This window comes from Agelaius phoeniceus, chromosome 3, assembly GCF_051311805.1.
Source record: "Agelaius phoeniceus isolate bAgePho1 chromosome 3, bAgePho1.hap1, whole genome shotgun sequence".
NCBI classification, from domain to species: Eukaryota; Metazoa; Chordata; class Aves; order Passeriformes; family Icteridae; genus Agelaius; species Agelaius phoeniceus.
Window position 1 is genome coordinate 92,393,549 of NC_135267.1, and position 17,534 is coordinate 92,411,082.

Here is a 17,534-nt window from a genome sequence, read left to right on the forward strand (position 1 = left end):
CCTGAAACCCTAATGCAGAGGAATCACCACAAATTTTAAGAAACGCCAGATGGTGCCTTATAGCTGCTACATCAGCTCTAAAAAATACCAAAAAAGCGTGCAAAGAACACCACACCATGCAAGCTAATTGGCCTTACATGTCAAGGCAAGTCTTCCAGGTTAAATGCTCACCAAACTGAAATAATTTTAGAATTAAAAATAATTAACAGTAGGTAGGGCCTCATTTACCGAGCAGCAATTCTGAGGGGGTTGTTTTAACAGCAACTGAGCAAACAAGGCTGATATTGCAAAAGCTTCTTCACTCCCCTGTTTTCTCAAAGCAATGGCAAGGAAACAACCTCCTCTTTATACACAAGGGCTTGTGAATACATTTAAAGTTATTCTGTGTGAGAAACAAGCCAGTTAATGGCAATTTCTAGCTGCAAAGGACAGTTTTCATTTAAAATGCTAAAGAACCAGGGCAAAGGTTTCATAGAAAAGTGATAAAATCCTTTACAAGTATAGAATTTGAACCAAAAGAAGTCTAAACCAAAGATAAAGATGACCACAGAAGTTCTTTAGCCTATGAGAAATATCACAATATCCCTCTCTAAAAGACCCTCTCATAAAAATGGTACAGTCAGAAGCATGAGAACAAGCTTACCATTAGCAATCCCAGTCCTCCATACTGCTAAATTCTGCTCCCCTTCTAATCCTGGCCTCTTTCCTAGCAGCATTTCAGAAATAGCACTGCACAGGAGGTTCTGTACTCCAGAAACTATTTCACTCAAATTGCACTTTGCAACAAGACGATGCTTTTTGAGAAATCAAGATGATTTCTCTTAAGCTGCACATACTTGTAACATCATTGAAACTGATCTGATTTTTCTAAAAAATACAGACATGTGCACTTATTGTAAAAAGCACATACCACAGAACTCATTTTGCCTGCATGACAAAAAGAAAATCCCCATTTTGTAGTAAGACATAATCAGTTAAAAGCTCAGCAAAGCACACGAAGAACACCTCTTTAATTATATGGCCCAGCCAAAGGCATTGGGGCAAGCTTCTAAAGGCTTAAAACCACAAGGTTCTGAAGCATTTTGTATTTCACATGACTCCTGAATAATCAGTAATTTAATCAATATTTAGCCCCAAGAAGTAATAAAAGAAGGATAAAGTTTCCAGACATGGAAATAAGTTTTGCAGATATTCTGATTGTTCTGATTATTCAGACATTCCAGATATTCTTTGTGACTGCCATGGCCAAAACTAAACCCCATACTTTCCTCTGCCATCAAGTAAATACAGTACATAGCCTTCCTTAAAGCCTTGAAATTTGATTGTGGGGAAATAAGCAAAACCAAGGAGGATATAGATGAAAAAGCAACTTGGAACAGGCACTTTTTATGCCATGCTCATCATCTGTGTTATTAATACATTGCACATGGACCCCATGTGATGTTTTGAGTGAAATTAAACATAAAGAATCTATTGACATGGGTATCCTTATTATTTCCTACAATAGAGACTTATGAAATACTGTTAAAATACTGTGTGAGAAATTAGTAAATAAAAAGATGCAAGGAAAATGCATAGGAAATTAGTAAATAAAAAGATGCAAGGAAAATAGACACAAATAGTAAGACTTGAAATGATCATCCTGAACGAACTTGATAGGGCTCTATGATAAAGAGTAAGCGAGCAAGGACTAATGAGGACCAGAACTGCAATTCAGGCATTCCACGTGGGGATCAAGAATGCTCAAGCTGCCCAGGGCAGGAGGGTAAGAGGATTACTACAGCCCACCCCCAAGGGAGCCCCAGGTGACCTCCCACACAGCAACAATTGCAGCTTCATTAACTAAAACCTCAAAGTACGTTTTTCTCACCTTGCCAGCAAAGTGTAGCTGCAATTATGGACACAAAATATTCAACCACTGCCTTTGACCAAATGAACCAAGCTTGTGCCTATTTCTAAGGTTCTTTTTGTAACACAAGGCTGTTAAAAGAGGTCTCATGAAACAGAATAAACTGACAAACTTCAAGAGTATGTTTCTTTCAAAAGGAATTCCATGCTGCACTAATGTCAGCAAACAGAAACAAGCTTGCTGACCAAAACCACTTTTCTTATAATATTTTTTGCACATTTTCAGAAGTTTGTAATTTTCTCAAGTTTTTCCCTTTTTATTTGAAAGGTTTCACATTGACTTTGGGAACTCTCTCAATAAGCATCTGAATATGCTTCTTAAAATACATATTAAAAAAGAATTGTACCCTAAAATGGGATCCTAGGACTACATAATAAGGTATGAAAAATCCTGGATGACCAAGCCAAACCTGACACCCCTCTTAGCTCAAGTATGCAACCAAAACGTTGGGAATGGGATTTACACACCTAGCAAGTGAAATAGAATCCTTAGGGTTGGAAATGACCTTTAAGCTCATCAAGTCTGACCACCAACCCATGTTCATCACTAAACCATGTCCTCCAGTGCCATGCTGTTTTTTGAACACTTCCAGGGAAGGTGACTCCACCACTCCCCTGGGCAGCCTATTCCAATGCTTACTAACCCTCCTGTGAAGAAATTTTTCATAATGTCCAAACTAAAAGTCTGCTGGCAAAAACTATTATTTTGCACTCTTTACTTTTTTTAGCTTGTAATATATCTTTGGATTTACAACAATAATGAAAGAAAAAAAAAAAAGAAGCAAAGAATTCTGAAGAAATGTAATATAAAGCAAATTATAAACCAGCAGCCTTCCATCTGGAATTATTCAGAGGCACATATGGTCATATTTTTAATGCAGAAAAGTTTTGTAATCTGATACTTATTTGCCTTTCCTATGATTACCTGCTCTACAACACACTAGCTTTAGAATTTGAAGCTCAAAATCAAGTCTTATAAATGAAGTATTAGGTTTAAATTATTGACTCCTTAATTTCAGATATTTCCATAAATCTACATTCTAAGGGAATGTATGTTTTCCATAAAATATATATTCTAAGGGAATTAGGTGGGCTTATTTTTTCATTTAGCATACAGCAACACTAAAATGAAATTAAAACACATTTTCTCATCTGGAAGATATGCATAGCTGCCTTTATAAGGACAGCAAGACAAATAATGATAATTAAATGGGATAATTAGATCAAGTTTGGGGTTGGTTTGGTTAAAAAAAAAATACAATGTTCATTTATATTTGATTTTTAGGAAGACACAATGACACAGGTAGGTGTGTAAGATCAGGCTTTCCCAGAAGGCTTTGAAAAAGAAAATCCCTTCTGTCTTTTCACAAACCCTTTTTGAGAATGGCAGGAGAAGGACAGGAAGAAGTGGAGGGAAAGCAGCAGAGGGAGAAGAAAGTGGCTGGGATTTGGAGAGTACTGGGATGTTCAACAGCATCCAACTGTGTTCCCCAGTGCTCTACCTGCACACCAAGCTGCTCTTCCTCCCTCACAGCCTCTGTCCTGCAGCCTTCACACTTCAAGGAGATGTTTTCACCTCTGGGGTGTGCAGTGAACCACCTCCACCCACCATGCTGGCACCAGGAGCTCCACAATGGGCACAGCTGGGTCTGTGCAAAGGGGAACCAGACCACAGGCTGGCCATACTGGGCAGCACACACCCCCAGGCACCTTCTTTAATTTCTTTAATTTCTTTACACAGTGTTATCTTTACAGTTTCCAAACCAAGTTCTCAGGCCACTATCTGCCCACTCACTTCCCCACATCCTCCAGAGACTCAGTGACAAATGGACCCTGCCAGTAACCTCCCACACAGCCACCAACAGTGACCACCAAAGTCACAGGCAGTGGCACTGTGCAGGCCCTGCCCCTGGGCTCCTTGGGGACAGCAAAGCTGAGCCTACAATGCTCAGCATCCCAAAGCTCCTCAGCAACACTCGAGGGTTTCTCCAACGTGACTACAAGAACAGAGTTCCTGCTGTCACCCTGGATGTGAGAAAGCCATTACCATGAGATAAACCAACTAGCCTGGAAACTCAGATCAGGAATTAGCTGATTTTCTGCAGAAACACACTCATTATCATGTTGATGGGCACACAGCTAATCAATCCTAAGTATATTATACAAGGAATCATTTGGCCTTCAAGTGCTCGCCTTTTGAGCACTCACCCTACTGCCCTCAAATACAGCCAGTACTCAGTATTCACCTGAAGGGGGGTTATAAAAGCCGGCTAAAAAAAACCAAAAAGAGCAAGACTCTTCTGTCTTGCTTCCCCAGCCAGGACTCTGCTGTTCTCTACGGCCACAGCTGTCTCTCACCAGCCCCCTGCAGTCCCCCAGCACAGCTCCATCACCACGTGGTTTGAGCCATGGGATGGCTCCAGCTCTTCCCCCAGCACAGCAAGGTACCATGGTGATGATCTCACATAGACAGAGCAAAGCACACTCCCACAGGCAGCAGTGCACTGTCCACCCTCCAAGCAGGGAATAATGCACTGAGAGCACCACCAGAGCTTGACTCCATCTGGTTTGCTCTTGCTGACACCTTCAGAAATGTTTTTGTACAAACAGGAACCTACTAAAGGACCACAAATTACTGCCTCAAAACTAAAACTGAGGGGGTTTTATTGTAGGTAGAAAGCGGATGAACTGCTCGATACGCAGCTTACTCAAAATGGAGTAGAAAAGTGAAATGCAAAATGACAGCAGAACCACACATGGCAAAAACGAGATCACAATATGTAACAGAAGAGCTGCAGTACCTCTTGGTAATTGTAACTACCCACTATGACTGCTACAAGTCACTTGCTAGAGCAATAAAAGAGGCAGCACTAGAAAGCACCTAAATACAACTCTGTGTGATCAATTACAAAAGATAAGTTTCCTATGAATTACATTGACACATGTGGGTTCAAAAAAACACTCTGAGTAATAAAGCAGCTACAAGATACACTATGCACGTGAAACAGTGTGCACAGCAAGAAATCATTAACTTTAATATCACAAAACATAAAAATTAGCTGTAAAAGCAGCAGAGAATCTCCAGTGATCTGATGCGCCACTTCCTTCTAAGTTTCACCTTGCACATGTGTAATTGCTGCAATAAAAGTCCTTGGAAAAATGGGTTACGTCAAACAAAACAATCAAACCAATAATGATTAACAAATAAGTGGAATGTACCTCAGAGTATAAAAAACTAATATAAATGCCTTTATGATTAGCTGCTATATGTTGAAAAAGTGTAGCTCTGACAAGTTTCTAGACTTGCAGAAACATGCCTACTTTCAGTGTTTTACTAGCATGGAAGATGGTCCCCCAAAGCTTTTAGTACATAGGCACACATGAAAAATTAGAAGAAGAGAAGAGGGTAATGAAGAAAACCACATGGCAGCCATTATCTTACTAAATAAGATGGATGGCTCTTGTTAGAAGAGAACCAAGGAGCAGAATCTTGTTGGACTGAACAGCCAGTACAGTGCAACTAGCAGCAGCACTCTCCTGCTCCAGGATCCCTGGAAGTGGCCCAGAAAGACATCAAGTTATCAGAGCATCAAGGGGATTGAGTTTTCCATTTCGAGAATACAAATGGTTCACATAGCACAAGAGCTAAGTGACTAAAACCTACTCTAACACCTGTTTCCAAGAGACAGAAAATTGCTTCTATAACACTGAAACCACTAGAAGTCAGCATTCTGAGGGGAGCACAGGTTAGAAAAAGGGTGACATGACACACATAAAAGTAGCCCATGGCAAGTATGGTAAATATGGCAAGCATGTCATACACAACCTCAAGAGCTTTCCAGCAAAAACTTGAAGTTAAATGGCATTCAGTAAAAAACAAAATAATATTCCACATGGAATAAAAGATTAAAAAAACCCCAAATAATCACAACAAGGCATCCACAGAGGTACTGGAGAGGGGATGGGCGGTTCTACAAAGTTAGAGTGTTGGACAATCTAGGTGCTCACAGTGAGGAGCACATGTCACAGCAGTGTAACACAAGGTGCTCTGCAGAGCATCCCTCCAGCAGCTGCAGCTTGTCAGCATCCCCATGAAGGGAGGTCACCAGGGTGGCTCCTGCAGTCTCCCATTAGAGACCTCCCTTCCAGGGACAGACATTTTCCTTTCCCTCCCTGCTACAAAATTGTTTGTTCACACAAAGTCAAATCTATATGTGATATGTAATTATTAGCATTACCCCTATTTTGTAGAACCCCATGGAAGTCTGTGCTGTCACACCACTCACTCAGGTCCACACCTACAGGGGAACCAGCAGAGAGCAGCAGAGATGGTTTCCATCTCAAGGGTCTTGCCCCAAATCCCAGTGGGGATATCTGGCTCTGCTCCCCAGTGCCCATGGGCTGCCTGTGGCTGGCTCAAGGTCACCAAGGAGCTCGGAGGAGAGTGTAGGACCCAACAGGAACTGTTCATGACAGACAAGGGGGGGTGTTAGCACACACATCAAAGTTGGTGAGGCAGATGGAAATCACTATGAAATGGCTGTTTCTGCACCACTATTTCTCAACAAAGAAAGATGCAGATCAAAGGCAGGAACCAGTACCCAAGGCTGTTAAGCCAGTACTGCAACACAAGGGACGGTATCATCCCAGAGTACTTAAGCTGATGAAGAAAACTGGAGTTCAGAGCCAACAACAAAGTCTTAGATGACATCAAGCCTACCCATTTTTCTTCTAAAAATACATACCCAAAGATTGTATGATAGGACAGAAGAGCTGTTTGCAAAATGCAGCTTCTTAGCTGCATTCATCTGAGGCAAATCACTTTTTTCTAATAAATTCCTCAGCTAATGAGTTTAACTTTGAAGGTATTTTGAGTTTTAACCCATATGCTGCATGTAAAAGACTCCATAAAAAGCAACATGACAAAGAGCAAAAAAAAAAAAAAAAAAAAAAAAGCTACTTCAAAGTTAGCCTAAAGCTTTTCAAAACCAAAGTACATACTGCAATGCTTAAGATAATCAACATCCAGTAATACTGACAGGAAACCAAAAGGTGCATTAATCACACATACAAAAAGTAAGTCCAGATAGGGCTACATAATATATGGGACAAGTTATATATAAGGTGGGGGTAAGGCTCCAAGGAAACAAGTGATACAACACACAAAATTGCAGGTTTGGATTTGATATTGGGAAAAGTTCCTTCACTAGAAAGGTGGCCAGACTTTGAATCCTTTATATGAAACTGGGGGAGAGGGTAGGGGATGTCAGTGGGTGTGTTACTATGTATATACATATGCAGACACCAGAGTCTGGAAATTCCCCAATTAGTTCTGGAAACTAAAATAAGGACTATTAAAATTGTATCTGTTTAAATTAATTTCAATTAAAGGCTGAAAGGCAGGCCTAAGTGATCTTATCAAACACAAATCTGCATGAATTGACAAATACAATTTAGGCTGCAAACACTTTATACAAGCTTTCTTGTCAATTCTCTTTCCCTTTCCTGCAATTCCCTGTCATTTCATCTATAGCTTTGGAAAAAACCACCCCTTTGTGATCTACAGAAAACAAACAATAACATTGCCTTTCATTCACAAAAACCAGCAGCCAAGTTAGAGCCCTTCTGCAGGTAAACCTGCTATAGCTATAGGAGCAGGAAATTGGAATTTCTACTGCAAATAATAATTAAGTAAATGCAGATAATTAAAGCACGTTAGCAAGAATCTCTACACAAAAACCTGAATTATTTAGCTAGGCAATAACCAAACTGATAGGCAGAGATAAAATCTCCATTCTAACAATGCTTCAAATACCTTAATCCAGTAGTAAACAGCTTACACTCTTTGTTTCTGAGGTGGAGGATGACTTCAACATTTGACTACTAACTAAATAAAATGCCGTCCCAAACTCATACAAGCAGTATACTATACACACATTCAAACATTCCTGTAGCAGATGCACAAGCCTGGCACACACACACAAGAAATCAATGATCAAATAGCTGTTCAAAACTCATATGACAAAAAAATGGTCTCCTATCTCCAGTTCAGTAAGTAGGATGCCAGACTAGGGTCCCACACAACACCACACCAGCACGCTGACAAAATACCCCAATGAAAAAGCAATATAAGATTCCTCCAAACAAATATTTCCTAATGCACACCGTGATATTTAACCCATAATAAACCGTTCTGCAGTACACTGAGATCAAAGATTGCTAACATCCACCAACCTGATGCCCACAGCTTGAATCCCTCCAGAGTTTAAATAACTAATAACTATTAACATCCAGAGGTTTGGCATCTGAAAATGAAAAATGGAAGTCTTTTTCAGAATTAAATTTGTCTTCAGATGAGGCTTGGAGCAAGCTGGTTGAATGGAAGGTGTCCCTGCCCACAGGGACACCTGGAATTAGACGATCTTTAGGGCCCCTTCCAAGCCAAATCATTCTGTGATTAAACAATAATTTCGAGTCTGTATTTGTCCACATAATGAATAAAGTGGGATTGTTTTTCAGTTCTTGACTGGGTTGGTTCTAAACTTCAGAGTTTACAAATTTGCAGATTGCCAGCTTCTATCTGTTTTCTTTGAACCTAAACCAGCTGGCAGGCAAAAGCCTGAGCCGTGATGTTAACCTCACACAGAAATTATCTCCACACTGCAACAATTGTCCAATTGAATCCTAAAAATGTGTATCAGTTTGTAACACCATTACTGCTTAATATGCTGGATAGACTTTGGAAATGCACCACCAAAAGCTCTACAGCACTTGGGGGCCAGCATTTGTTTCTTCCTATTTAGAGTTTGTACCAACAGTTCAGATTAGTTATTCTAGCAAACAGTACAGGAATGGTACCATGCTGGAATACTCTTTCTAATGAACCACTAATAAGCCAAATAAAGTGTTCAGGGGGAAAAAAAGTGTTTTACAAGAATCTGAACTGTTTTCTACAACCATACCTAAGACCCACTTTTCTCTATGCTTAAGAGGAAGAGAAGCAATTTCTATTTTTATAACTCCTTTGAAAATATCTCAAATCACCGAACTCTTTGTTTATAACCAACACTTTATCCCTCCAAGCATCTCTCAGAAAATACTACAGTCACAGATTATAGAAAATACAGAAAAAAATCCAGATTTGGAGAACAGCGCTGCCAACATGTCATCTTTCTTCAATATGTCATATAATTTTCATGGAAAAATGCCATCATTAAATGCTTAGAAAATAGACATGCAGATGGATTCAGTGCTGCTTCATGCTTAACCTGTGAAAAATATAAAAAAAAAATCAAATTATAAAAAAAAACCCAAACCCAGAGTTTGTACTGCCTGTTATTGTCCCTCTTGCCTCATGGTTTTAATGGACATGTTTAGAATTCAGAAAGCAAGCACCACAGCCACACCAACCACAGATTGCCTGCCAGGTCTCTCTGATGGCATTTGCACAACACACTCTGGGAGAGGAGGGGATAGCAGTTCAATGCAGAATTTCATAGTTAAACAAAGTTGTAATTACCTCCTTGTTAGAGCTCTTGTTTAAAGAAGCTAAGTGATACTACACAGACATGAGTATTGCAGCTGAAAGGGTTTAATTTATGGTTCTGACCTCTGGAGGTCCCTCCTTTCCACACCTCTCTTTGGAAATACTGAAAAGCACATTTTTAGAAATGTGCCTTAGAAATTTTTAGAATTTAGAAATTTTCTGAAATTCCATTCAATCAAATTGCATCCAAACAACTCCCAAACTGTACCAGCTGCAATGCAATCTTGAGTTCTAATGAAGGAAAGACCCATATCATGCACACAGAGCAGGAAATGGCATGGTGTGCTTGTGACCAAGAAAAAGAGGGATGGAAACAAACTCAAGCCCATCCTACTGTTGTTCTTTTCTACAGAGATGTGCACAAAGCTCATCAGAACCTTGACGAAAAAGCAACATTTTTCTTCTGTTCTCAAAAGAAAAGTAACATATAGTAAACTATAAGGAAACTAATGGTCCTACCATTCATCTTATGTATATTTGGCATTGTTTAATTAGTTATGAATGTGCAGGCTTGCTTACCTCAGCCAATGACTAATTTAAGAATTTTAAAACAATTTCTAGTACCCTTACATCATGATTTCATTAAAAACCAAAAAAAAGTGGTGAAATCATTACCTCTTTGTTTGGACAGCAAATATAAATTTCTTGTCAACAGCCATTTTCTCGCTTTTGTGCGTCAACTCAGAATAAAGAAACCCAACTCTTTTGTCTTTAAAATTATAAGGTTCTCATGAAAACACTTTTTCATTTACTTTACACTAAACCACATTTCTAGATCTAACTAATTTACAGCATGCCTTTAGGGAGCCAAATCTGGGGCTTAGAACCATTTTTTTTCATTTATCCACTGGGTTTCAAACTCCCAGTTTTCCCAGAGGATTATGAAAGCCTGCCAATTTAGCTTGATGCCTTAAGACTGTTTAGACAAATCCAAAATACAATCAAACATAAGCCAGTCTGGTTTCAGCCTCCCCCTGCCATACTTTTTAAGCTCAAAACTGGCCAGAGCAATGGGAACCAACTCCAGGCTGGAACTCTGCATTTACAGCTATGAGTGGAGCTTCAGCAAAATGAGAGAACCAGGTGACAGACAACAGTGAGTATATATTTCTTCCATTTAATTCATAGAAAATTCCATGTAATTGTACAAAATATGTCACATCCCTTTACAGTGCACAGCTGTTGCTCCTGCTCTTGTCCCTCACACTGCATTTCTATTATGCTTTAGAGTGACAAGTACAAGCAGCTCCAGAAAGAAGAGGTATTAAATACAAAGAGTAAGCCTACTTTGGCAAGATACTCAAAAATATCTTGCTTAAGAAGCTACTGGAGCATGCGTTCCACATCACTAGATGGGGCAGGAAGGCAGTGAACACCACCAGCCAAAGAAAGAAGGTGGATTCTCCAAACACTTGGTGAAAGGTGGCTGTCCTTCCCTATGGACAAAGCAGAGCAGTGCAGCCATTAAAGAGTCAGGAAAGGGATCAAGAAACCAGCAGTTAAAGAACAACAAGACACAGCTATATTTAGTAAATAAGTTAGGCTGAAACTATCGAGGATAAGCAAAAGAGGCAAACCACAGAGAGGCAAAACAATCAAAAAAACTGATCAAAAACCCCCAGCTCATTCAACCCAGTAAGGAGACTCAGGGCAGAAAGCTTAAGAATATTGTAGCACTCGCTGATGGTTTGTAACATGAATACTTGCACCACGGAGCAAAAAAAGCCACACAAAAATAAGAAAGGAAGCAGGAAGGAGGAAGAAAAGAAAGAGGCAAAATGAGAAAAAACGTTCTGTATGTTCCAAGATTAAGCAATAAACTCGGGTTTTTAATGGTGATGGTGTAGCTCTCCGCATCCCACCCTTTCATCAGCACCACCCATTCACTTGCACTGACTGAATGATCTGTTCAGGCTCCACTGCTCCAGCTTTTGCAAGCTGAATGCCCATATGTGAACTTCCTAAAGAGCACTCAGGCTTTCAGAAAAAAATTGCACATCACCATGTGGTGTCCAGTTATCCATCCTTCAGCATTCAATTAAAGAAAAGTCCAGGAAACTAGAATTCTGCATCAATTTAAACAAGCAGATGAAGAAAAAGAGGCAAGTAATTCCTCTTTAAAGTCCTGGTGCTCACTTGTTTACTAAATCTCCCCGAACTAGCCTCCCTGCACATCTCAACCCAGGCATTCTTCAAAGCCATGCTCTTCCTATGCTCAGGCTCAATCATTCACAGCCTAAACGGTGAACAAGATATCCGAAAAATAGGAGGTGAGGTGAGCAGTGGTTCCACCTGAGCTCCTAAGTGCAAAAAGATTGCTTGAAAAGGAAGTTAGTGACACTTACGAGACGTTCTTTATCAGGTGATTTTCACCTCCTAAACAGAAGAATGTCCCTACTAGAAATGCTCAACACCAGCAAGAGCAGAGAGATTTGCACTGTCATCATACATGCCACGTGCTATAAAATTAATTATCCTCTACCAGCCTTCCCATTACATTATGTGTGGGTAAAACGGGAACAACATTCTTGGCCTTAGAATCACATTCATTAAGGATTAGGTTTAGCAAGGACCTAAAGAGAGACAGGAAAAATAAACCTCCATAATTGATACAAACCACACCAAGAAGGGAAGCAGCTCTGAAGAGCAAGGAGTGACATGCAGATCACCCTGTACTTACTAACAACACAATCCATCACCATAATAATAATGTTTGCAAAACAAAATGCTGCTTCAAAGAACTTCTAAGAACACTGTTCTTGCCCAATTTTCCCCTCTTATGTACTTCATGATATAAAGCATAGAAGGAAAAAATCCTTTCAGAGTAGGTTCTTTCAGCAAGAGACAATCCTGTCAGATAACTCTACCGCCATATCAAAAGTATTCGGTTACAGAATATGAAAAACACACTGTAAGGCCAGAAATTATTCTAAGTATCCCAAGCATTAAAAGCCTTTCTAAAGGAGAAAGAAATTCTAAGAGAAGGAGTTCTAACAGGCTCCTGTGTTTGAGATACTACTCACAACGAGAGCAAATATTGCCAATTACCCTGTGCAAAATAGAATTGTTTTTTAAACACACAATCCTTCGCTCTTCAGCTCGCTAGAGAGCAAAGGGTTCCTCCTCACTGCACATGGACTAAAGAACTCTAGCAAAAGGTGAGCCACCACCACCAAGTTTCTAAAGCAAACAGCTTGTTCCCTCCTTGCTGCTGGAGTTTAATCTCCCCTGGCACCAGCCAAGGCCATCCCTCTCAGGCAGGGGAGAATGATGTCCTGCCAAAGTTTTTATTTTTATGAAGAGCAGCACAGTGACAATAGCGCACAGCAATCCCACGAGCAGAGCCCTGTGAATTAGGCTGAGCTCGCTGTTGCTATGAGCAATTGCATTGCAGCACCACGGCCACTTCTGCAGTCTAGACGGGCAACGATAAAACTCAATATTCTAGCCCAAATAAATGACAAATACCCCACACACTCATTTTTCTCGGTAGTGAGCCCAGCCAGGGATGAATCATCATGCACACACGCTTTCCAGGCTCACGGCACCAGCGACCACAAGATCCTCTCTTCCTGAGCCCTGCAGCAGCTCTGCCCCCACAGACTGGGGGCTTTGGAGAAGCCTTACTGGGTTTTAGCAAAGCCACAGGTTCAACAGACACCGCTGGTTCCTGCAGGGCTGGGGAGCAGCACACATTCATAACACTGCCTCAGAACCTGCCTGACACAGACAGCTTCTGCACCATACCCAGGAAAAGAAACGGGGCAAAATTATATGAACTTACCTCCGTGTCACCCCCCAGTAAGTGGTTAGCATATAACTGCAGTTAGTAGCAATACACACACAGTGACAGAACAAAATGTAGATACTGCGCAAAATGATAAAAAAAAGAATCCTTTTAATTGTATCTCCAGTTCTTCCTCCAGTAACAACAGCAGAGCAAAGCATTGGTCTCCACTTAGTAACTTCAGCTCTCTTTTACTTTCTAGTTCTCTGAAAACAAAATGCACAGGCTCAAAGAATCTTTAAAAAAATTCCTAAATTATTCCGCTTGCCTGAGACTTCAAGATAAGAGTGATTTTAATTTCTCTGTGAAAATATTTTCAACCATAGAGAATCCTTCAGAAAGACTCCTTCTAACCTTCAGGGCATCCTGCACAGCTGCACAAAAACCATGGCTTGAAATCAGAAGTTGAGACTTCTCCATTTTTTTATGAGTTACTATTCTGCCGCAGACGTCAATAACGGAGAGAGTCCTTTTGAAATGCTCTGTTCCACATTGTCATCACACACTGGTGGCAAACTTGGAAAAGGGTGTCATGATTTATTTAATATAATCTGATTAATGTTTCCATATCTTTGTTTACCACCAGTTATTGTTACAGAGTTCCATGAGCAGAAGCTTTCTCAGAGGGGAAAACAATGCAGCTGCTAAAAGCAATGGAAAACTATCCAGCAAAGCGCACTCCCTGCTCCCCAGCCCCAGGCAGCCCGTCACGGCTGGCTCTTCCTGCGCCTAAATCGAGCAGATCTCGCACCTTAGGCACGAGTGACCCAGCAAAGTCACTCTCGGAGCTGACAGCGCCACCTGGTCCCACCTGCCCCCAGCTGAAGGCTCCCACTGCTCCCCTCCCACACCTGCCATGCTTCGCCCACTCCCTCACTAGCCAATTCAGGCAGAAACACACCAAAACAGCAGGGGCAAGCAGCAAGGCAGTAAAGTAATATAATCCCCGATGGTACCTAAAAATCAAAATTACTATTGGCAAAACTGTCAGTCTTCTGCAGCCCTCTGATGGGCATGTCTGAACCAGCTCAGCCGGGGGCTCGCAGGCACCAGCAGGAGAGTGGAAGAGACTCGGGGCAGCAGTGCAGAACAAACAGGAGCCAGGGATGAAGCAGGACAACACTTATTGACAGCCTTAGCTGCACTATTTCCCACACGGGCTTTTTTATTTGCCTTTTTTTTTTCTCCTTGTGCTAGAACTCTCTGCTTGACTCCTTTGGCAGAATCAGCAGTGCTTTCTCTGCCCTGATGCAGATCTGTTTTGATGAGGACCCTGAAGAGGCAGGGGAACTTGGCAGCATCAGAGCCAGACGCCCATGCTGCGCTCCTGTCTCAGCCAGGGCACCAGGCAAGAGCCCAGCCCAGGCTCACAGACTGCTCGTTCCCATTCAGAAGCATATTCTTTGACTTCGAGGGATGCATCTGAAAAGCAGATGGCCAGAATCCATTGAGACCTCTGACAACCATCACATTGGTAATGCCAAATGTGAGATACAACTGTCCTACTTGAGATAATGCATGGGATTCAATAAGCACTGTGATATTCTAAAGGTACTGAAGTCACAGCAAACGGGAAATAACTCAGTGCTTTATCAAAATAATCAATACTTATTTCAACTGTGCAAGTTAACTCATAACATATAGATTTTCTTTTTTACTGTATACAGTAATTGTAGACTCGTAAGTAGAATGCTACATAAGCACTTACTAAGCCAATAACCAAAACAATTTTCTAAATTACATATGAAATGGTTTCTTTCATCTGTTTATTCTCATAAAAATTTCAACGTGGAAGCCAAAAGAAAACAGCTGCGTAAAGTATTTTCATCTGCAAGAGACATGCAAGAAGGTATTTCTGCCTCTGCTAGAGGGCACAATCTGTAATAACATTTTGCCTTCCAGATAATGACAAGAGGCATTAAAAGGACAACTTGCTCTCTAATAAGCTTGCTTGACTGGTTGAGCATGCACATACATAGACAGCACAGTTTTGCCAACAATAATTTTAATTAATTTTTACATTTCATTCTAAATTACATTAATTTATGGCCTTCCTAAAAGACGTTTAGCGGACAGCTAATTAAATCCAAGCCATTAGATTTTAATTAGAGACGTTTAAAAAAAAAAAGGTCTCAGAACAATTCACACATCTTTGTGAACTCTATGTGCTCATTAGCAGCTAGAACAGCCAACAAGTGATTATAAATACAGAAGAGGACTAAGCAGCATGATTCAAACCTGGAAACAAAAAAGTCACGAAAAGTTTCATACTTCAAAGCAAAAGATTCTGGGAATGCCCTCCCCTTAGCCCAAGTCCAGAAAACCTCTGTGCATCAGTGCTTGCCACAAAAGGAAAATCAAAGGCCAACTAGCAGTGAATATCATAATACCCATTTTAAAAGGCTGAGCAGAGCTTAATCCTCATTAAATTCACATAAAATCACAGCGCCTTCCTGAACAAACAGTGAAACAAATTGAAGGTCCAGATGGAGCCCCTCCTTAATAAGACATATGGGATGCCCCAATGAGCCCATCACAGCTCCAGCACAAGGTGCTGGGCCACCCGACGGTCCCACGCCACTGCTCACTGAGAACCTCCCTGAGAAAGAAAGCAAAGCTTTATTATTTCACAGTAATTGAGTTTTTCCTACTTCCAACAAAAGCCAGTTATTTCTAAATATCGACCTCTCTCGGGACTAATATTGCACGAGTTAAAAGCAGTATCGGTGCGCTTTGATATGGTGATCAGTTCTTCTGCTGGGTTAAGAGGTTCATAAATATTAACCATGGCACATTTGCATATGTCACCCACAGGCACAATCTTCCCTCGGAAAACTGGGAACAGAACCCGCACAATTCCTCCATGTGTCGCTTCCTGATCACCAGATCTGAAATGGCCATGGCAGTTACTTGAGCAAGGACAGTATACCTGGCCAAGAGCCAAACTACCAAAGCATACTGTTAATTATGGTGCACCAGTTTGGGTTGGAGAGATGCCCAAAACGCTGGAGTTGACATTTCAAAAACCTGAAAGGTTAGGATCACACTCAGAAGTATTTAAATGAGTCAAATTTTCCAGAAAATTGAGAACTATTCACTGTTACTACAGATTTTACGGGAGTGACGTAAAAATAAATTAATCTTATTTTTAAGAGGCACAGATTTATTATTCTACAAAAGATGGAGTGAGTTTGATTATGAAACGCCTGCAATAGATGCGGCGGCAGTGAATACGATGAGAGCAGCAGGTAGGCAGCCCTGCAAAGCCAATCGCCTTATGATTTGCAGAAATGGAAACTTACTTGGTTTACAACTCTTACATTTGAATGCATGTTCAGTTCACACGTGTAATCAGCAACACCTGGTAGCACATGCAATCTGTCCCCCAAAAAAGTCAAGAAACTAGGCTGGAGGAGTATTTTTGCTTCAAGAAACTGGTGGGAATTTGCCGCAGCCTTCATAAAACTGAAGGCAGCGCAGCCTATCAGTTTTCTGGCAGCATTTACACGAGCAAGCAGTAAATATTTTCGATCGCGCCACGGCTCCGGCAGAGGAACCTGCCGCCCAGGCAGACAGGAGCTCGGGTTCCTCGGGCGCAGGACGATGCTCGGACACCGGGAAGGCGCCGACTGCCCCGTTAACATTCCCGCGGATGCCGCCAGCGCCCCCAAGTTTCCAGGGGTGCCGCGCTCCCCTCGGAGCCGCTCTGAGCCGGGACAGGGCAGAGCTGCCCGCGGCTGCCGGCGCGACACCGGGCCCGCTGCGCCCGGACCGACGGCGTCCCTCCCACCCCGGAGCAAAAGGGAGAGCCGAAAAACAAAATAACATTTTTAAAAACCCCAAACAACCTAAGCCGAACCATCAGCCCAAAGCCAAGCAACTAGTTCTGGGGAAGCGCAGACCCACGGCGAGGGAAGAACAAAGAAGGCAAGTGCAGCCGGAGCTCTCGCAACAGATGGTTTGAAGCTGACCAGATTTCGCGCTGGCATCCCCTCCCCTCCCCTCCCGCCGCGGGCGGTGTTCGCACGCACCGGCCCGGCCGGCCCCGGGCAGTCCCAGCCCGCCGCTCCGGCATCCCCGCCGGCCGCAGGTGCGCGCCCCGGGCCCCGCCGCACTCGGGCTGCCCGCACCTCGTCCCGTCCCGTCCCGCCGCCACTCACCCAAACTCCCGGCGAAACCGTCCATCTTGTGCGGAGGGAGGCTGGTGCCGGACCCCGAGGCGAAGCCGCCGTCGTGCTCGGCCGGGACAGGTTCATTCACCCGCGGAGCGGCGGCAGGCAGCGGCGGCGCCGC

General features: G+C 42.1%; 1 protein-coding gene across 1 annotated transcript in view; it reads right to left on the bottom strand.

Moving 5' to 3' along the window:
* EML4 (EMAP like 4) overlaps nt 1-17,534 on the bottom strand; it is a 147,509-nt gene extending 129,975 nt beyond the window's left edge. The window contains exon 1 of the mRNA XM_077175850.1: nt 17,402-17,534. Within this exon, the coding sequence (XP_077031965.1) occupies nt 17,402-17,426 (25 nt within the window). The 5' untranslated portion in view covers nt 17,427-17,534. The remainder of the gene's footprint in view (nt 1-17,401) is intronic.